The 20,550-nt window shown below is 62.9% G+C and overlaps 3 protein-coding genes across 5 annotated transcripts in view; 2 read left to right on the top strand and 1 right to left on the bottom strand.

Moving 5' to 3' along the window:
* The window catches only part of CDC42EP5 (CDC42 effector protein 5), an 84,874-nt gene extending 78,935 nt beyond the window's left edge, over nt 1-5,939 (top strand). The window contains exons 3-6 of the mRNA XM_082436802.1: nt 17-476; nt 881-968; nt 1,445-1,587; nt 5,408-5,939. Of these exons, the coding sequence (XP_082292928.1) occupies nt 5,408-5,869 (462 nt within the window). The 5' untranslated portion in view covers nt 17-476; nt 881-968; nt 1,445-1,587 and the 3' untranslated portion in view covers nt 5,870-5,939. The remainder of the gene's footprint in view (nt 1-16; nt 477-880; nt 969-1,444; nt 1,588-5,407) is intronic.
* Nucleotides 5,940-5,944: 5 nt separating this feature from the next.
* Nucleotides 5,945-9,214, top strand: LENG9 (leukocyte receptor cluster member 9). The gene is made up of 3 exons (XM_082436529.1): nt 5,945-6,628; nt 6,695-6,795; nt 6,999-9,214. The coding sequence occupies exon 3, from the start codon at nt 7,058-7,060 to the stop codon at nt 8,768-8,770; it is 1,713 nt and encodes a 570-aa protein (XP_082292655.1). The 5' UTR covers nt 5,945-6,628; nt 6,695-6,795; nt 6,999-7,057; the 3' UTR covers nt 8,771-9,214.
* On the bottom strand, nt 8,836-20,296 carry LENG8 (leukocyte receptor cluster member 8). 3 transcript variants are annotated; one of them, XM_082436247.1, is made up of 16 exons: nt 20,163-20,295; nt 18,401-18,493; nt 17,605-17,779; nt 17,149-17,250; nt 16,294-16,404; nt 15,274-15,526; nt 14,971-15,112; nt 14,560-14,748; nt 13,966-14,244; nt 13,752-13,892; nt 13,349-13,634; nt 12,623-12,724; nt 12,474-12,542; nt 12,252-12,381; nt 11,965-12,172; nt 8,836-10,119 (listed from the first exon to the last, which is right to left on the bottom strand). In XM_082436247.1, the coding sequence occupies exons 2-16, from the start codon at nt 18,436-18,438 to the stop codon at nt 9,957-9,959; spliced, it is 2,388 nt and encodes a 795-aa protein (XP_082292373.1). In that variant the 5' UTR covers nt 18,439-18,493; nt 20,163-20,295; the 3' UTR covers nt 8,836-9,956. The 3 variants fall into 3 exon arrangements, with proteins under 3 accessions (XP_082292373.1, XP_082292372.1, XP_082292371.1); XM_082436246.1 differs by lacking the exon at nt 8,836-10,119 and having other exon boundaries at nt 11,364-12,172; nt 13,752-13,829; nt 20,163-20,296; XM_082436245.1 differs by lacking the exon at nt 8,836-10,119 and having other exon boundaries at nt 11,365-12,172; nt 20,163-20,296.
* Between the last annotated feature and the right edge of the window lie 254 nt (nt 20,297-20,550).

Below are 20,550 nucleotides of genomic sequence, written 5' to 3'. Positions count from 1 at the left end.
TGTTCTTCCTGCTCAGCGCCCTGCCCAGGACAAAGGACAAGGCGTGGGCTCCCCATGGCTTTCGAGCCGATCTCTCCGGGCAAAGCGAACTCCAGCCGGCGCTCTAGTGCTCTCTGCTCCACCCGGCGGCCCGGCCGCTCTGAATATCCTCCCTCCTGTCTCCAGCCCTGTGAACTCCCGCTCCTCCTTCAAGATTCAGGTCAAGCCACACCTCCCTGTTATCTGTGAAGCTCCCTCCCTCCCACCCCAGCCCCAGCATCCCAGCCCCAGCGCACAGCTGAGCCAGCCGCCTCCCCGGGGCCTCTGCCTCCCCCAGGTCGGGCCGTCTGGCACGCTGGCCGCTGAGGGATCTTCCTCACACCCAAATCTGACTCTTCTTGGCGCCGCTGGGCACTGGCCCTCGGTGATGTAATGACCCTTCTGCGGACGAGGAGCTCCAGGCAGGGATATTCATCCGGGGAACTCCCCAAAGCGGGGTGAGAGCTGCGCCTCCGAGCTCACATCCATCCTTCTGCTGGTCTCGCTGCCCGACCTGGTCTGTTTCTCGCTCTCTCTCTCTTTCAATCCCACACGTACTCCCTCAACAGCTGCAATCTGGAAGAAATTATTCTTCTACACAGCCAGACTTCCCCAGTTTCAGGAAATTCCAGGCTGGCAGGGGGAGGGGCCGAGCTGGGGGCCGCCCCGTCTGCCGTGTTCTCGGGCGGGCGCACCCCCAGTGCCAGCCTCCTCCCCGCCCCCCCCCCACCCCGCACTCAGCCCGGAGGGGCCTCAGCTTTTCCACTGCTACTTCCTAGTCCTTTAAATCCTAGAGGCAAACTTTTGGGGGATAAGGAAGGCTGGGAGGGGCCTACGCCTTAACCCTCTCCGCCCCAGACAGACTGAGCTGGACTGCGCGGTGACTCTGCGCCCCCTTGGGCTCCTACCATGGCCCCCGAGAGGGGCTGACACTTCAGATCCCGGTGCAGGTAAAGAAGGGGCTCCATGCCAGGGTCTGCCCGGGTTGGGGCTCAGACTCCTGGGTCTGAGGGGGGAGGGGCTGGGGGCCCGGATTCCTGGGTCCGAGGGGGGAGGGCTGGGGGCCCGGACCCCTGGGTCTGAGGGGGGAGGGGCTGGGGGCCTGGACCCCTGGGTCCGAGGGGGGAGGAGCTGGGGGCCCGGACTCCTGGGTCCGAGGGGGGAGGAGCTGGGGGCCCGGACTCCTGGGTCCGAGGGGGGAGGGGCTGGGGCCCTGGACCCCTGGGTCCGAGGGGGGAGGGGCTGGGGGCCCGGACTCCTGGGTCCGAGGGAGGAGGGGCTGGGGACCTGGACTCCTGAGGCTAAGGATCAAGAGAGCTAGGAGCCAGGACTCCTGGAACCTGACAGAGAAGGCGGTGGCACTCTGGGCCCGGCCGCCTGGGTCCTGGATGGCCCTCCAGGTTCCGCAGGACGCTTCCTTTGCCAGGTGAGATCCCGCCCGGAGGAAGAAGGAAGGAGGCGCGGGCCTGGGACTAGGAGGCGGAGGCGGGCTCCGAACCAAGAAGAGGGGGCTCCCAGCTTGAGCTGGAGCCTGAGAGTTTGCCTGCCCGGTTCAGCGAGGACCACGAGGTAAGGGGCAGTGGTGGCCCAGGGTCCCCGGTCAGGTCTGGAGGGGAGCCGGCCAGCCGGCCAAAGGGGCGACGGCCGCTGAAATCCTGGGCCGCAGCCACGTGGCCTCAGGAAGCGCGCACTGGAGCCCCGAGGGGGTCGGGGGCTCCCAGTCGCGGGTCCCCCTGTCCCGTCTGGGTCCCACCCTCCTTGTTGCCTCTCCTAAAGGGCTGAGAACCAGTCGGGCTGGATCTGGAGCGGGTTGTTATTTCCTCTTGGCGGGGCTGGGGCCCGGAGAGGACAGAGGTGAGCCAGCTGTGCCCCCCACCCCTGCAGCTGGAGCCTCGGCCCGGAAAGAGAGGGGGCGGGTGGAGGCGGGAGGAAGGCGGCCTAGCCGAGTGCGCGCGCTCTCCGCGTCCCAGGCTCCCATCCTGGCTCCTGCTCTCTGCCTGCTTTAAGATTGTCACAACAGCCCCTCTGTATGGAGCTTGGCCCTGTGACGGCCTTTTTCCGAGTATGACCTCATTGCATCAAGCACACAACAAGGGAGATAGAGCCTTCTGTTCAAGGGGACACCGAGGCTCGGAGAAGCGGAGTGGCTGGCCCCCGAGGTCTCAGAGCTAGCGAGGAGAAGTGGTAGCTTTCAAAAACAATTTTGAACTCATTGTTCTTATCTAGAATGGGAAAAAGAAAAAAGCAAAGCAAACAAACAAACACAGTCAAGGGTGTAGGAAATCCCTGGCTTTGATATCAAAACGTTATTTTTTCCATGGGTCTGCACACCCTCTCCTTTGGGGGCTGTGAGCAATCTCATATCATCCTTTGACTCCGGAGTTCGTCTGCCTGGGTTCCAAATCCAGCCCCCAACATTTGCTACTGTGTGATCCAGGGCAAGTTACTTCACCTCTCTGTGCCTCAGGTGCCACCCACATCTGTAAAACGGACAAAATAACAACGGTCTCCCCTCACTGGGTTGTTCGGAGGATTAAATGAGTTCATTCATTTGTGTGAAGCACTTAGACCCCTGCCTGGCCCAGAATAAGTGCTCGGGAAATAAAATGTCAGCATGATGAGTATACTCTACGACAACCACTTGCAAACAGGCATTCTGATTTCCCATTTTTCAGAGGAGTAAACTAAGGCTTAAGGCTGAGGAAGTTAGTGCCGGGTCCCACAGAAAGGCAATGGCAAACCTGTTGTGTTTGGTGTCAGAAACCAAGATCTTGATATGCTGCTAAGTGCTGGAAAATGGCAGTGATGTCACCTTGTAGGGTGATAGGAGGATGGGATGAGGGGCAAGGTAGGGGGTGGGCAGGGAGAAGAGGCAGTAGCTGAGAGCCGTCCAGGGAGGCGCCAGTTCAAGGGGCAGCAGGCAGTGGAAGCAGTAACTCTGGGCTCTGGAGTCCCACAGAGCTGGCTTTGTGACCTTGGGCAAGTCATGTACCATCTCTGAGCATCTATTTCCTTCTCTGGGACAAGGGAGAATGATCCGAAGTAGGACTCCGCTGAGCATTTACTGAGCATTTGCTGCGTGCTGGCTACTGTGCTAAGACTTCCCATGGGCAACAGCTCCCCAGTTCTTGCAAAGAGACTGAATTATTATATGAGCGTCATTCCATTTTTGAGATGAGGAAGTGAGGTCAGAAAGGTTAAGTAATTTGCCCAACGTTACACAGCAGTGGGCACAGTCAGATCCAAGTCTGGGCAGTTGGCTTTCTGAGTTCTACTGTTTTGAACTATGACTCACTGCCCAGGGATAAGGGGTGCCGCTAGCTCTGAGACAGGATTTTTTTTTTTTTTTTTAAACTGAGGATTGAGATTCATTAATGAGCAGAGGTCAGCATTAAAAAAGAATAATAGGGCGTTCTCTGGCAGTCCAGTGGTTAAGACTCCGTGCTTCCATTGCAGGGGGCGGTGTGGGAGTGTGGGTTCGATCCCTGGTCCGGGAACTAAGATCCTGCATGGTGCAGGATAAATGCGTCATTCATTCATTCATTTATAAGATAGAATTGAAACTGAGTGCCTAGCACGTGATAAGAGTAGGTCTCAATTCATAAAATGTTTGTTTCCCTTATGTAGGGGGTGTGGGTGGGGGGTGGGGAAGGAATGGTGACTGTGTGCCAGATTGCAATAAAATATATTTATTCATCTAGGTTGAGGTCAGGGAAGTTTGAGAAACACAACAGAGGTGGTAAATCAAGACTGGTTTTTCCAGAGAAGTAACTGTAAAGTGTGTGTGTGTGTGTTTGGGTAGGGGAGAGGGCAGCTCTCAGAACATATCCATCTATGATTATTTCAAATCCTTTTGGCTTTAATTTTTCTCCACGTTATCACTGATCTTTCCCAGGGTGCTGGTCACTAAAAGCACAAGGCTGGCTGCTTTGCCTGCTTCGTAGGATTTGATCTAAATTTTGTTCCACAGTTTTGTTTGGGAACACATGCCCCTCCCCAACTCTATCACTATCAATTGGCTGGAACTGTTAAAAATATAGTTTTCTTTGATTGAGTATTTCTGTGTGTCCTGCAAGGAAGGTAGTGTTATTTTATCCATTTTCCAGATGGAAAACAAACAGAGAGCGATCACATAATTTATTCCAATTCATACAGTTGGCAAAGGGTGGGGCTTCAATTCAAATGGAAAGGTTTTTTGTTTTTTTTTAAATTGTTATTATTATAATAACAGTGACTGTTAAAACAAAAGTACAAGGTCATCAAAGTCCCTCCCAGAAGTTCCATAGAAACAGCCAAGTTCCAGGATATGGGCAAAGGTTGGCAGGCAGATCTATTTACCATCGAGTCTGATGCAGTCATGTGGCTATAGGGCACCTAGTTTACAGTTCATGAGCTGCCAGTTTGGAATTTATGCCATTCTTGCCATGTTTTAAAATAGCAAAATTTGCATGATTATTATTGTTACTCTTGTTTTCCAAGAAGTAAGACTTACATGTTTCTTTCAAAACCAGATAATTCAAATTATAAAATACTGTGCAAGTATATAGATTTCCCAGGCCCACCCTAAACCTCCCAAATTACAATCCTCAGGCCAGCCTACATGATGACTTTTGTGTGTTCTAGGCAAAGCTTTCATGGAGATAATTATATATGTATATATATCATAATTATATTTTACGACTGCGTTGGTATAAAGACAAACATAATCCAGACGCTTTAAAATAAAACACGGCAGCCCCGTCTGGGAAGGGGCTTCTGTACACCATGTGTTGAGGGGGAGGGTCTCATCTGCGCTCCCCGGGGTTTTGTGGGCTCTGCAGGCCCCAAAGGCGAGGCTGGAGAGGAAGACCAGGGCCTGTGTCCCTGCCCTGCGGGAGCTGTGGACCAGTGGCCTCAATAAAGGACAAGAGGTTCAAAAAAATAATAATAAATTAAAATGTTTAAACATGTGTGCGGGCCTCTTAGAAGTGTGGCGGGCCCTGGGCACTGTGTCTGCTGCACCTAAAGGACAGAGTCTGCCCTGTCTTCAGGGTGGATGGCCCTGTGTTCAAGCTGGAGTTTCTCTCAGGTTTGGGAAGCAGTCCAGAAGGTTTGGTGAAGCATGTTGCTTGTTCTCTGACCTATAAAAAGCTCAAACGTTAGTTCTTGGTGGAATTAACATATGGGCAGACCTAAATTTGAGTCTGAGATTTGAATCAAGCAGCTGTGACCTCGGACCTCTGGGAGCCTCAGTTTCCCCACTTGTAAAATGGGAGCAATCCCACCACCATCATCCTGTATTTATGGAGAGCATCCTCTGAACGGCGTGCTAGGCCCAGGGCTGGGAACACGGAAGGCCTCGGTAGCGTCCTCCCGGGGGAGGCCGTGCTAACCCGTCCCTATCCCGCAGATGCCGGTCCTGAAGCAGCTGGGCCCCGCGCAGCCCAAGAAGCGGCCGGAGCGCGGCGCTCTGTCCATCTCCGCGCCGCTCGGCGACTTCCGGCACACTCTGCACGTGGGGCGCGGCGGCGACGCCTTCGGAGACACTTCGTTCCTGAGCCGCCACGGCGGCGGGCCGCCCCCTGAGCCCCGGCCGCCGCCCGCGGGGGCCCCGCGCTCCGCGCCGCCGCCCGCCGTGCCGCAGCCCCCGCCGCCTGCCCTCCGCGCGCCAGCGCCCGCCGACCCTCTGCTGTCCTTCCACCTGGATTTGGGCCCCTCCATGCTGGACGCAGTGCTGGGCGTCATGGACGCGGAACGTCCGGGCGCCGCCGCCGCCAAGCCCGACGTGGACCCCGGCCCCGGGGCGCAGCACCCTAGCGCCCGCTGCCTCCCCAACGCGGACCTCGAGCTGGACGACGTCATCGGCCTGTAGGCACCCCCATTCCCTGCGCCCTTACCGTCCAGCGCCCCACTTCTTTATACATAAACCGACAAGGTCTGTGCCCCAGGGTTTTGTCTGTTCACTTTGCATGTGGGAAGGGGGTACGGGGAGGGGTGATGGGGTCCTGGTGCCTTTAAGAGCTAGGTGTGTCACGTGGGGTTCCGGTCCCAGCCAGGTGGGTGGAGGTCTCAGCATTAGCCTGGTGTAATGGGATGCGGCCCCTTTAAGAGGGCTAGGGGCGTGGTTGGGCGGTGCCCCTCCCAGGGGCGGGGTCCCGATGTGGCCGCTCCCACAGCCTGGTTTTTTCAGCAGTGTTGGCTGCGCGCCGCCGCCGCCTGACGGACGCGGCCCCGGGCCCGGCCTGACTCGCTCCCTCGGGCCGGCCTACGGCTGTGACCCCGTGAGCTCCGTGTCTCCAGTGGACCCAGCCCAGGCGAGCTGTCCTTTACCCCGGGAGCGGCCGCACAGGAAAAATGGCCGGGAAGAGGCGTGGTCCCCGTAGAAAAGGGACTCCCCAAAGATGTGTTATCCCGAGGGCGACAGTTGCGTCCCAAATCCGGGCTACGAAGTTCGTTCTGAGCGTACAGGAGTCCGGTTGTCCCGCGGAGGGCGCGGCCCAACGAGGGCCCGGAGGGGCGTGGCAGCACATGCAAATCATTAGGCGTGTCGGGGCGGTGCGAGCCAGGCTCTTCAGGGGCCAAGAGAGCGCGGGGCCGCATCGTTAAAGCACTGGACTAGGGACGGGGCCAGGTTCTCTAAGGAGCAAGAGTGGAGGGGCAGCACCTTTAGAGCACTGTGGACTAGGGACGGGGCCAGGTTCTCTAAGGAGCAAGAGTGGCGGGGCCGCACTTGTAAATCATTAGGGAGCGGAGCCAAGCTCGCTAAGGGGCCAGAAAAGGCGGGGCCGCACCTGTAAGGTATTTGGATTGGGGGCGGGGCCGCATATGTAAATTATTGGGGCCGGGGTCGGGGCCACAGATAAAAACCGCTTGGCTGCAAGGGTCAGGCGCCCCCAGGGCACCACGGGGGGCCGTCCCACGCGCGAGGTGCTTTCCAGGTCGGGGCGGGGCCTGAGCCTCGCCTGTGACGTCACAGCGGCGCCTGGCGCCCGTGCCGGCAGGACTGACCCAGGTGCGGAACAGCCTGAGCGGAGCGAGCGCGCCAACGCACCCCACTCCCATGGCGGCTGCCGGGGGGCCGGAGTCGCCCGTGGGGGCCGGAGTCGCGGAGCCCGCGCCGCCGCCGGCCTGCCGCTTCTTCCTGGAGGGCCGCTGCCGCTTTGGTGCCCGCTGCCGCCAGCCCCACCCCGGGGCCCCGGCGCCGCCGCAGCCTAGAGGCGAGCCCGAAGCCGAGGCCAAAACCAAGAAGCCGCCGCTGCGCACGGCTGCGGCCGTCATCCAGCGCATCCGCTGGGACCCGCGCCTCGACCCGGCCGACTTCTCCGTGGGCTACGTTGACCGCTTCCTGGGTTCGCGCGAGGAGCCCTTCCTTTCCTTCTGCTGGGACGAGCCTCTGGCGGCGCTCGGGCCGGGCGTCCTGGCCGTGCCGCAGCACCGGGTGCGCTACTTCCGCTTCCGCGGCCGTCTGGTGTGGGACCGCGCCTCGCGTACGGACCTCGTCTTCGGCTCGGGCTTGGCTGCGGGCCGCGGGTCCACCATCCTGGATGCGCTCGACGGTGGGGACGCGCACGGGGTCGGAGAGGCGGGCGACGGCGAGGACGCGCACCAGACCGGGCATGCGAGCGACGGCGAGCACGTGCACGGAGCCGGAGGTGAGAGCGACGGCGTGGACGCGCGCGGGACCGGGGGCGCGCACGACGGCGGAGACAGGGGCGGGGACGTGCACGGGACCGGGACCGGGGACGAGAGTGACGGCGAGGACGCGTACGGGGCCGGAGGTGCGCTCAGCGGTGGGGACACGGCCGGGGCCGGAGGCGCACTGGACGGCGTAGCTGCGACCTGCCTTGGCACCGGTGCGGGAGGGCGCGTACAGCCAACTTGGACGGGACTCCGGGCCGCCTTGGCCCCGGATGGCGGAAGCCCCGAAGCTGGGCGCCTGGGGTTGGCGGGGACATTATCGAGGATCCAGGAGTGGGGGTTGGGCGGCCCTGGAGGCCAAGGTTCCCCGTGGATGCAGCCAAGAAGGGCGCTGAAGCCAGCCGCCGCCGCTACCGGGGACCTGGAGCCCCCGGGTGGGGAGCTGCCGGCTGTGGTAGCCCCGGGAAGGCCCTCGGAAGGCCTCTCTGAGACGGAAGTGGAGTGGGGTCCCGGGGTCTGGCCCGTGGACGGTGGAGCAGCCGGGGCTGTGGGCCCTCGCCAGCCCCGCCCCACGCACTTCGTGGCCCTCATGGTGACAGAGGCTGAGCTGCAGGCCGGGGTGGCCAAGGTCCAAGAAGAACTGGTACGAAATGCACCAGCTTGCGCGGCGTTCACAGTGCCTGCTCAGGCCCTGCACCTGACAGTGGCCCTGCTGAGGCTGGCGGGCCCCGGGGAGCTGGCGGCTGCGGTCGATGCACTCAGAGGCGTGCTCTCGGACCCCGGGTTTCAGGTCCCTCCGAGGCTGAGGTTCAGGCGCCTGGTATTCCTGGGCTCTCATGTGCTCTGTGCGCCCCCCGACCCCCCTTTGGAGAACATGGCCCGAGTGCTCAGCCAGAGGCTGGAGGCCGGGGGGCTGAGAGTGCTGCAGCCCTGCAGGGGGCTACACCCCCACCTCACCCTGGCCAAGGTGCCCCAGGGTTCCCAAGTCGGCCTCCCCAAGCCTGGGTTCAGCCCAAGGCAGGAGCTGGGGAGCCAGCCTCTGGGGAAACTCTGGCTGTGCTGCGTGGGGAGGTCAGGGGGCACCTACCAGGCCGTGGCTGAGATCCCCCTGGTATCTCAACCCCAAAAGAAATAAAGGCCAGGACCCAGACACCCAGAGGAAATCTAGCTCAAGGCAGAAGGACAAAGCGTGCACGCGTGTTTTCTCTCTCTCTTTAATTTTGATTTCTCTCAAGCTTCCAAATGGTGCTCAGTGCTCCAAGGAAAGAATGAAGGAAGGAAAGGGGAAGGGGAGAGGAGGGGTAGGGGAGGCAAAGGAGGAACATCTGGAAAAAAAGCAGCCCGACAGTCCAGCTGTTTGCAAACTCATTGCACATCCTCCAGTTACATGGCAGAAGAGGGAGGGAGGACGGAAAAGAAAAGGGGAGGAAGAAAAAATAACTTAAATAAACACACACAAAAAGAAAAGAGAAGGAAACATGACGTGAGCTGGTGATCCATGAGGCGGGGAGGGAGGGTAACCGTTTACCTGTGCTGAACCAAGGGGGGAGCGGGAGCAGGAGGGGGAGGGAGGGAGGGAGGGAAGGGAAAAAAAACCAGAAGAAACACTGGGGGTGGAGGGAGGAAGGGACACGGAGACAACTTAATACAACTGCAGACGAGGCGGCCCGGCTGTCGAGGTCCCGCGATGGCCTCCGGAGTCCTCAGTGCGGGGTGGCAGTGCGGATCTGGCGGTGGCGAGGCGTTGGCGTTTCTGGGGTCGGGGGCCGCGGGCAGGGCACAGTCTCTACGCGGCTCCCCTCGCCCCAAACACTGAGGCCCCCGGAGGGCTGGGCAACAAGAGTCTGTGGTGAGGCAGATGAGGCGGCGGGTGGCGGGCTGGTGTGCTGGTGCCCCCGCCGCAGGCGGGCACGGGCGGAGCGGCCTGTCTTCTTCCACTGGCCCCCCCCGGCATGGGATGGGCCAGGGTGCCGGGTCGGTACCGGAGTACAAGCTCGAGAGAGAGAGAGAAAAAACACTGAGACAGCATTAGTAGAGGTGCAAGGTGGACACAGACGACCCTACAGACCGTGCCCCAAACCCTCTGCTGTCCCCCCCGCCCAATCCCATCCCTTGGAGGCAAAAAATAAAAATGTAGAAAAATCTCTGTACAGACTCCCTGGTGGGAAAATGGGGGCCGGGCTGGTGGCTCTTCCTGGAGCCCACTCCCCGCAAATTAATTTACACCCCAAGTCCACGGCTCAAAAACAAAACCCGCCGAGGCGGCGCTGGGGGGGCTGCAGCCCTGCCCCCCTCCCCCCCCCCCCCGGCGGCGCTGGTGCTCAGAAGGCCGGCAGCTGCGCCAGGCTCAGGCGGCAGTCGACGCTGGAGTTGTCCGGGCCCGTGTAGGCCAGGCCCAGGGGCTCCAGGAAGGCCCGGCAGGCGGCCTCGCCCTCGAAGGCCAGCTCGGCCTGCAGGTAGGAGACTGGCAGCGCAGGGCGGAAGCTACGGAGACAAGAGGAGAGCGCGATGAGGCGGGCGCGGGAGGGCCCCACGAGCAGGGAGTGGGCGCCCCCCTGTCGGGCACCCGCAGGTTTCCTCAGCGCGTCACCTGCCGGCCCCTCCCCAGCCCCGGCCTCCCCCCTCAGGGGCTCGGGGGGGCCCGGGGTGGGGCGGCCCCAACCCCGGCTGCGCCCCCCCTCCCCCTCACTTACCTGTGCGGGGGGCGGGAGGAGAGGGGACGGGAGGGAAGGGCCCGGCTGGCTCCTCTGCTGGCCGGGGCCTGGGCAGCCCCTCAGGAGAGGGCCCATGTGGCCCGGGGCAGGGGCCGGGCGCGGCTACTCGGGGACCCGCCCCCCCGCTTGCCCTGACCTGGGTCCAAGTGCTAAGAGGAGGCTTGGCCTGTGCCAGGAAACGGCTCTTCTAAGTGCCCCGTGAGCTCGCTGAGCTCCCTGCCAGAACTGTCACCCTACCCTGTACAGACACACGCCGAGGACAGCGCAGCGGCAGAGCCACCTGGCCGCTGTCACCTAGGAAGTAAGTGGCAGAAAACGCTCAAACCCGTCCTGCCTGAAGCCCCCACTTCCTCACAGCCCTGCAAGTCCGTGGGGGGCGGGGCTCAGGAGCCTGCTGCCCCCCAACACGGGGCTGGCCCGGGCCAGCGAGCCGGAGAGAAGCCACGCCACCCTCCGGAGCAGGGGGACACAAGACCGGGAGGCCAACGACAGGCCAAGCACACGCAAGCTGAGGCGGCAACGGGAGTGCTGAGGGGCAGCCAGAGGCCTGGGCAGCCAGAGGCCTGCCCGGCCACGGCCCGGGGGCGGCACCGAAGCGCATGGAGGACACACCGGGGCAGCCCAGGGTCCTGCAGGTAACCGGCCTCCTCCTCCCTCCTGGCTTAGAAAGCGGGTCCCGCGGCCCTGCCTCCTCTGTGTCTGCCCCACTCCCTCCTCTCTCTCCCGAGGGCCCCTGCCCGCACCTTGCCCTTAAACTGGCTTGACCCAAACTGGATCCTAGGAGTCTCCTAACCTGCACGGTAAGTGTCCCTCCCCAGCTGCAAGCCATCCCCACGGCTCCCACCAAACGGACGTGGCACTCGAGGCCCCGTGTCCTCTGAGCAGGGCTTCCCAGCCTCAGCAAGACCGACACTGCAGCCAGGGGAGCCAGCGGGGGGGCGCCCCGTGCACCGCAGGACGCGGCGCAGCTCCCCCGGCCTCCACCAGCAGAGGCCAGGAGGAGCCCTGGCTGTGACAACGGGAGAGGTGTCCTGCCGTGGCCTGGGGGCGTCTCCCGCCTGACTGGGAACGTGGGCACAGGGTCCCATCCCGGCCTAGCTTGCCCTGCCTCACACCTGCTCCCTGAGCGCGCCCGGGCTCTCAAAACAGCTCGGGTGGGAGCGGGGCCTCGTCTCTGAGACCGCGGCTGCCAAGGGCGGGGCCGCCTCTGCTGGGCGTCCCCACAGAGCGGGAGCCCAGCCACAGGAGCGCCGAAGGTGGGCAGAGGCCTTGGAGGAAGGGGAGCCCGGAGCACGGAGAAGACAAAGTGGGGTCCAGAGTGATACGAGCAAAAGGCAAAGAGAGGCAAAGGGGCAGGGGACCCCGGAGCAGTGAGAGAGGACGACGGAGGAGGGCCTGCCGTGCGCTGGAAAGTGGAGGGACCAGAGGGGAGGGCCGAGTGCGGAAAAGAGAGAAGGGGAGAGAAGACCAGGACCTGACGCAGGGAGGCCAGGGGAGCCGGAGGCCTGGCACCCGGAGGTGGAGGTGTGGAGGGGAGCGGGGAACGGAGGGGAGGCGGCGGGCGGCGGTGAGGCCGCAGAGCAGAGGGCCAGGGGGAGAGCTCAGCGTCACATACGTTTTGATCATCGCCTTGAGGGCGGCCTTGCGCTCCCGGTCTGCAAACTTGTCCACGAGGTAGCCAGACATACAGGGCGCGTGCGAGTAGAGCCGGAAGAAGCGGTGGTAGTTGCCCAGAGCCCAGGCTGCCCTGAGCGCCAAGGCATGGGCCACACAAGGGTCCGCCTTCAGCTCCCGCGTCAGGTACGCCAGCTCCGTGGTGATGTCTGCGGCCGGAGACAAGGAGGTGAGCAGGGCGGGACCTGGGGGCCCGTGGCCGCCCCGCTCTGCGGGGCTGCGCCTCACCTCCTGAGTTCTTGGTGAAGATGTAGTAGAGGATCCGGTAGGCAGTGAACTCGCCCACGTTGCCTGGCAGGTTCTCAGCATACAGTGACTTGAGCTGCGTCTGGCACTGGTTGAACTCTTCGTGGTCACCCTGGGGGGCGTGGAGGGAGGAGCAGAGTGAGGCCAGGACGGCGGGGCGGGGGGCAGGCGGGGGAAGCCGAGGGAATCCCGTCAGCCCCTCACCTTCTCCAAGGCGATGCGGGCGTGGGTCTCGTACACCTCCACCGTGAACTCGGTGCGCACACCTTGCACCTGGGCGGCGGGAGAGCAGGTGTCACACCGGAGCAGGGCGGGACCCAACAGTGCGGCCCCCTCCCCGGCACCCGCCTCACCGTCAGGTCCTGCCGGATGGACTTCATCTGCTCGCAGGCAAAGGCGTAGTCCTGCTTCTCCTTCCAGTGGGACTTGACCATGCACAGCGACTTCTTCAAAACCTGGGAAAGAGGTGAATCGTGGCTCAGCGTGACCTGAGTAGGGAGAGCAAGGATGTGCTAAAACCTGCCACGGTTCCACAAACTCGGGGTCCTAGAGCGGGGGCTGCAACATTAAACCCACCCAGTGGCTCGACCCTGACATTAAAGGGAGTAGAACCTAAAGCGTTCAGAGTACGCACACAGTCTCTGCGTCAGCGCAGGCCACGCGTGTGCCCCGGGGGGACACATCAGCCCTGCCCCCAGCTCGGGCCTCAGGGGATGTCGGGACATGGATGTCCCAGTGTCTCACAGGCACTGGCTGGGGACACCGGCTTCCTTCTCGTCTCCTAAGCAGGAGACGGAGGCTCAGAGGCCGGCCCAGCCTTCCGACGAGGCCACAGGCCCTGAACTCGGCTCTGAAGCACAAGCTCTGGGTTCAGTTCACCTCTCGGTGCCTCCGGGGCCCGGTCAGCCACAGGCCCCCTGTGCACAGGCAGGTCAGGGTCTTGCCCGAGCCAGACCCCTGCCCGCCCCACCACCTCCTCCCACGTTGCCTCTGCCATCCTTGCAGCGTTGGCCTCGGAGGCCTGGTGCCGGCGCTGGCCTCACAGGGAGGACCTGCCCTCACTGCCAGGGGGCACTTACTGCCACGGGGCGCACGGTGGACGGGTCGGGGGCGCAGGTGAGACGCAAGTAGTGCTTGGTGATGTCGGGGCAGGTGCCCACGATCTGCAGCTCGTGCCAGTCGGGGTCGGCCCCACCGCTCTCCAGGCTGCCCATCTGCAGCACCAGGGGCTCCAGGCGCAGGCGGCGGGAATGTCCGTGCTGGAAGCGCGCCGCCCGCTTCTGCTTCTTCAGCTCGCGCTCGGGGTCCTCACACTCCAGGGCCGCCATCTTCTTGCGGCTGCGCTTGGTGGGGGCCAGGTCGTGCCTGGGGGGGGAGGGAGGGAGGAGGGGGCCCTGAGGGGGCAAGCGTGGCACCAGCCCCCACCTCGCCCCCGCTGCCCAGACACAGCCCTCCCCCTCCCCGGCCCCCCTACAGCCTCACCTCTTCCCACGCTGCGCCCTGCCTCGGCCCCGGTCCATGTGGGCCCCCCGGCCTCCCCGGCCCTTGGGGGGCGGGTTCCTGCGGCCCACAGGGTGACACTCATTCCCTGAGTAGGAACTGTCGGAGTCCGAGTGCGAGTCACTGCGCGGAGGAGCACACCGGTGAGGCCTGAAGCGGCCCCGCCCCCCGCCCCCCCACCGCGCAGGCTGCGCACCTGCGGCGGAAGTGGCGGGTCGGGGAGCGGGAGGAGGAGCGGGAGCGCGAGTCCGTGCTGGAGGAGGAGCTGCGGTCCTTCATGAAGACATTGCGGTTGCCGAACTTGGCGAAGCTGCTGCCCCGGGCTCGGCCAGCACCCCCAGCCCCGGGCGTCCCTCGCTGGGACTGGGCACCCCCGCCCCTGGTCGCTGAGCCTGCCCCCCGGGGAGGGTGGAGGCTGCTAGGGGCCTCCCACCGCTTCTTCTTGGGGCTCTCAGCCACAGGCTCCCGAGTCAGCCTGGGGATATAGCAGGGCAGGGCATCACCACCCGGCGCCCCGACATCCCCGGCGCCTGCCACCCGCCCCTGCACACGCGAGCTCGGGAGGAAGGGCACTTACCCAAGCCACTCGGCTAACACGACGCTCAGGTGGGAGACAATCCCAGGGTTTTGCGTGTCTAGAGGCTGCTCGCAGCCGCCGAGTAGCACACCTCCCGCCTCCGCGCTTTCGCCCCCGGGACCCCGACCCCTGGCAGCCTCCCGCCCCCGGGGCCCGATCTCCTCGCTCCCCCTCCTCGGGGCCCCCTCCCGAGCGCGCCCCGGCCCCACGCACCCCGGCAGGGGCTCCCGGCTCCAGTCGATGGTGTAGGCCGAGCCGTCCTGGAGCCTCGCCTGCAGCACCTCCTTGAGCAGCTTCTCCGTGCGGTCCTTGTCCTCCTCCGACTCGCAGGCGGTGAAGCAGCGCTCCACGTACTCCTTCATGTCCTGCGGCCAGTCGTCGGGCTTCCCGGTCAGGCTCCCCCTGGCGGAGGCAGGGCAGCTGCGGACGCTCGGCTGGGGAGCGGCACCCCACGACCCAGCCGGGACCGCCATCGCCGCCCCTCACGGGCGGGCGCGCGGGGGAGCCCGCGGGGGGCGGCGGGGGGGCTCTCTGCTTTCTAAGCAGCAGGCGGTGCCGGCGGCCGCACGCAGATGCTGAGCACGGTGCCCCGGGGCTGGGGCAGGGCAAGGGGGTGGCCCTCACCTGTGGTTCTGGGCCTTCTCGGGGTTGGGCTGGGGGCCGAAGCTGCCGTGCTGGCCCTCCGTGGTGGAGCCGAAGCTCTGGCTTGTGACAGCGAAAGGCCGTTTCTGAATGTTGAACTTGAGCCCACCAGTCCCAGGGGCCGCTGTGAGGGCAGCGAAAGCTGGGGTGAGGCCCCCCCAGGCCCACATGGGCGGCCCCGGCCCCACCCCCGGGGCAGGAGCCATTAGCTCCAGAGAAGGGCGCCCGTTCCGACGCCAGGAGCCCCGGGTGGCCCCCTGCCCTCCACGGCCCAAGGCCACTCACGCTTCATGCGGTTCCACAGCTGCTGGCCCTTCTTGGGCTTGGCGGGCTCGCTGTAACTGTGCTGCCCGTAGGCCTGGCCCGAGGCGGACCCTGCCTGGCCGTGCTGCGCGGCAGGGGCCGTCCCGGGCTGCGGGCCGCTGCTCAGAGGGTGAGCCCCGCGCGGGGGGTTGGATGGCTGAGGGGGCTGGGCCGCTGGCAGCTGCTGAGGGGGCGCCTGGTAGGACAGGCCTTCGTCCATGCCCGGGACCGGGGGCTGCGGGCGGAGCAGCCGCTGAGGCGGGAGCGGGCGCCCCGGGTTGGCCCTCGCCCACCTCGGCGCTCAGCTCCGCAGCCGGACGCTCCCCACCTCGCCACCCGCACCCGCAGAGCGCCTCTCGAGGGGGGGCTTCGGCAACGACAGCCGCCCCGCCCCGCCCACGGCCCAGCGGCTCAGGCACCGCGCTACTCCCCCACGGCTCCCGCTGCTGGGCGGCGGCGTCTGCCCCCGACGGCACCCCCGCCCGGCGGTCACTGTCCGAGCACGTGTCACGTGCCCGTCAAGACACACGCGTGGCACACGCTTGCGGGAGCCCCGCGATAAAGCCGCCATCCTTCCCCCCGGATGGCACCGCGTGAGGCGCAGAGAGAGCGTGACTTGTAGTTTCGCCGCCGGGGCCGCTGGGGTTCACACCCAGGTCTGCCCACCTCCCCGGCGGGAGCTCCACTGCGCCTCCCAGCCGCACGTGAAGTGCAAGGCTGGAGTGTGGGAGCGAGACTGTCCGCGTGTGGCCACGTGCTGAGGGGAAGCACAGGAAAAGGCTGCCACGCCACAAGTCCTCCCACCGTCACCCCGACACCTCAGCCCCCTGGCCGTGCCCAAGCCCTGAACCCACCCTGGTTCCAAACATGATGCTTTGCCTTCCTCGTTCTCAGATCAGGAACCGCTCGGCAGGAGCAGCTTAAGTAACGCAGCTGTCCGCACCGCTGGCCCACCACCCCCCCGCGCGCGGGACAGGAGCTGGGGCGGGGCTAGGGCGTTACCTGGCTCAGAGTCCCCTGGTGCTGCGGTGCGGACGGCTGCTGCGGTGCGGCTGAGCCGTAGGAGCTGGCCATCCCGTACTGGGAGGGGGAGCCATAGCTCTGGTACATGCTCTGGCGAGGGCACAGCAAGCAGGGCTTAGCGGCGGGCCCGATTCCTTCCCCAGAGGCCGAGACCTGCCCCTCTCTCCCAGCTGCTCAGTTTGCGATCCTTTACCGATCTCTCACCCTCCCTCTCTCCACCGCCTAAAAGCGCCCAACTCCCTCATGCTGAAAAATTACCAAATAAAATGATCACCTCCATCTGTCCCACATTCCACTCTCTTCAACAACTATTTACTGAGTACCAACCCATCTAAACACTACAATACAATGGAAAGTAAAGACAAAATGAACTTTGCACTCAAAGTACGTGCCACAGTAGACACGCAACACAGCCAACAGTAAGCAAAGAAAAAAAGCCAAGCAGAGAAGCCAAGTGGCAGGGTGAGCGGAGGGAATGACACTCTAAGTAAAGCCTGTCCCAGTAAGGGCACTCTGCAGGCGCTCTCCGGGCAGCCCTCTGCTGGGCAAGGACACAGCGAGTGTCGGGACACCAGAAAAGGGCTGAGGCAGGAGCAAGGGTGGACTTGGTGTGTGCTGAGGTGGAGGAGTCTGTGGCAACGTGAGCAAGGGGAGGGCAGGGTGGGTGGCCACGGAAGGACCTGGGCATTTACCTTGTGGACCACGAGCTAAGGGAGGGTTTTCCAGCAGTTGTCACGGCTGTGGTCAACCCACCCACTGCCCCTGGACCCTGCCCGGCTGATCCCACCTCCGCCCCTCCGCCGCCTGCCCCTGCCGGGCAGGGCGGGCACTCACCACAGGGTAATAGTAGCTGTACGGATAGGCGTAGTTGTACTGCTGGTACCACTGGTAGTACTGCTGCTGCTGCAGAGCTGAGGCTTCTGCCTGTGACACATACTGTGCAGAGAGAGAACCACGTGCCATCAGTGCTGGAAGCAGGAGCCCAGGGCCCCGCCAGGGCAGGTCTGTTCACCGGTGGTTCACTGCCGAGGGACAGAACTGGGTCCACATCTCTCCAGAGAGCCACCACCTCTACCACCGACACGAGCACCCCTCCCTCCTCAGGCTGGATGCCCAGGGCACACGACCACGTGGTGCCCTAGACTCAAGCAGACAGACTTGCTTCCCCTACGCAAGGGCTCCCAGGACATCTTCAGAGCACCCTGCCCTGGTGATGCGAGAGGACACCCAGCGTGTGCGTGTGCCCCACGCCCGCTCAGGGGACGCGGGTCCCCCGGGGACGCTGCTCACCTGTGCACTGGACACGGGCCCGCTGCTGCTGGCCTTGGCAGAGCTGCCGGCAGCTCCCGCTTTGCTGATGCTGGCCAGGGCCTGGCGGGCCTTCTCCCACTCGGGGTTCTCGTGCATGGGGGTCTCCATGCCACTCTCTCTGCCTGCCCCGGCCACCATACTGTACTGAGAGGACCTGCAGACAGAGGACATCGAGTCAGCCCATTCTCCCACTGCACACGGTGGGCAGGGTGGAAGCAGGCAAACACCAGGGCTTGAATCCCAGAGCCTCAATTTTCTAATCTGTGACACACTGACAGCCAGTTTCTGCTTCACAGTTTTCAGTGAGCGATAGATGCGATTACCTACCTAAGGTACTTTTCCAGATGCCTGCTACATACAGATGTTAAAAATCAAACAAAAGGATTACCAGTAACCACAGGACTTAAAACAAGACCTGATACCTAGCAGATCTAAATGTTTTATGAAACCACAAATTCTGTCTGATACCACCTCAGTCAGAAAATCATCACACTGTTTTGGAAAAAACGAGGAATTAAAAAAATAAATAACTGAGTATTAAGCGTCGGAGGCTGCCCCTTAATCGCAGCCCATGGAATGAATCATCGCACTTCTGTGAAACAAGCACTGTACTGCGAAAGATGAAAGCTCAAAGGAGTGCCTCATCCGCACCCCTACCCCAGGGGCTCTGGTATCATGTCCCCCCTTGCTGTGTGACGGCCCATCCAGAAGACAACACTGGGTCTTGCTTCCTCTCGCCCTCCCCTCTGACCCCCGTCCCTCTAGCCTCACTAACCAATCCGTGCTACGCTGATCACCCACGTTGGCCGCCATCTGGACCCTGGGGTGTACGGGGTGGACCTCGGGAGCCAGACTGCTTTTTCACTGCCTGCAAGAAAAAGAACGAATTAGGGAGACTCCAGAAGGAGCAAGAAACATGTCAACAAATACAGAAGAGAAGCAAATGGGCTCACGAGAAGCCAGACAGAAAAGTGAATCTGAAAAAGAAGGAGCCAAGGGGTAAACAATCTGAAGAGAATTCTGGGTGTGGAATTAAAGGGCTACAGCCTGAGGGAAAGACCCTGGCCCCTCTGCAATGCTCTAGGTGGAAAACAAAGGATTTGAAAACAGGGAAGTCCAAATGAGTTTACCAAAGAGAAAGAGAAGGATCGGAAGCCCATGTGAAAAAAGGGAAGGGTTCGAGGGAAACCCCGAAACAGGGACAGGGTCAGAGAGCAGGGTGGGGGACCTCAGGCAAGGAGCAAGGAGGAAGACGGCTTCTGAGAAGAAGCTCTAATAAACAAGGGCTAAATGAACCTCCAGGCTGGGAGACCTGGAAAGACCCCTGAGAGAGAGTCTGTAAAGAGGGAAGCGTCTGAGGAAGCCTTGAGAAAAGAGAACACTGGAGAATGGAGAAGTCTGGGAGGAAAAGCGGATTTCTGGAAGTTACTCCTGGAGCAGGAAAAAGTTGAGGGTGCCAGAGAGGAACCCCGGGAATGAAGAAATGACTTCTTAGAAAGCTCTTAGACGACTAATTTCAGGAAGGTCCCTAAGGATAGAGAACACCGTACATGGGAGATTCCTAGAAGCAGCAGTAAACCTGGGAGAGAGAAGAAGCGAGCCCCTTGGTTGGGGGTCTGAAGGGAAAACTTTGGGGACGCCCCCAAGAGATCCAAAACATCTTTAGGGACTTGGAGTGGGATGAAGAGAAGAGGACGGCAAGAACGTGAAGGAATGTCCTGGGGGCAAGAATTGGGGGACCTAGACTTGAGAAAGGAACTGAGAAGTATGGGGGTGCTCAAAGGCGAGTCCCGCTGGAGAACCCGAAAATCCTACAAGAAGTGGAGAAATAAGACCAAAAGTCTGGAACTGGGAAAAACCCTAGAGAAGACGAGCCATAAAGAAGAGCCCGAACGAAACTGGGCGGAAGGGTGGGGGGCAGGGAGGTGGGGGGGGTCACGAGCGAGAATAGCGGGGGGAGCCCCGGGACAGGAAGAAATGTGGGGGTAAGGTCTGGGGGAGCCTGGAGGGAGGTTTCTGGGCGGGGGCGAGAACCGGAGGCAGGAGGGCACCTGGCCGTCCCGCAGGCCCGGGGAAGGCACAGGAGGGCTCCCGGTGGAGGAAGAGCTCGCCCGGATCCTCGCCACCGGCCCCGGAGCCACCGCCCCGGCCAAGCCGCGCGTGCGCACCACGTCCCCGGGGGGCGGGGAGCGGGGAGAAGACAGCGCAAGGGCTGCCCGTCGCCAGGAGCAACGTGGTCCTCCCGAAGAAAGTGACGAGTCAATGGGGGTTGAAGAAAGGGGTGCTCTGAGCCCAAGAATTCCGAGCTTGCTGGTGGGGAGCAAAGGCCGACGGCGCAGGCGCGAGGGTGCGCAGCCGCACTCCCCACCACTCGTGCGCAGGCCCAGTGGCGCGGGCTCCGCCACACCCTGTCGTCGCTCGCGCGCGGCGTCCGTTGGTGCGACCATCGCCGAGGCCTCGGGGCCCGCGGGGCGTAAGGCCAAAAGGAAACGCCGCCTCCGCCCGCCCGTCCGCCCGCCGCCGCTCAGTACACCCACCTCGTCCGTAAGCCCCCGGGACTCATCAGCGGCGGCTTCAAATGATAGCAGCACGGCCGCAGTACTGCTCCCCACCCGGCTGGCTCTTGTCTTCCTTGGGCTTCGACGCCCGGACCGTGGCGTCTTGACGTCACGCGAAGGCCTCGCCCCGCCTCCCTCGTCCCCAGGCAGCCAATAGACGCCACGAGCTTGATTTGAGCCCCCCCCTTCCGCCTACGCTACCACGCAGTGGGCGTTCTTAATGCAAGCCGGAAGCCGGGGTGGGGACGGTGGCTCCGAGGGGACACGCGCGGCATAGTTCGCAGGTTCCGCGCCCTTCCATGCATCCTTGTTTTGGTTCAGTTGGTGGTAGCCATTACTATTCCTAGACACAAATTAGTGTGATGAG

Source organism: Balaenoptera physalus (genome assembly GCF_965194825.1).
Source record: "Balaenoptera physalus genome assembly, chromosome: 19".
Lineage (NCBI taxonomy): Eukaryota > Metazoa > Chordata > Mammalia > Artiodactyla > Balaenopteridae > Balaenoptera > Balaenoptera physalus.
The sequence above is the reverse complement of the archived record's forward strand: the minus strand, read 5'-3'. Positions and strand labels throughout refer to the sequence as shown.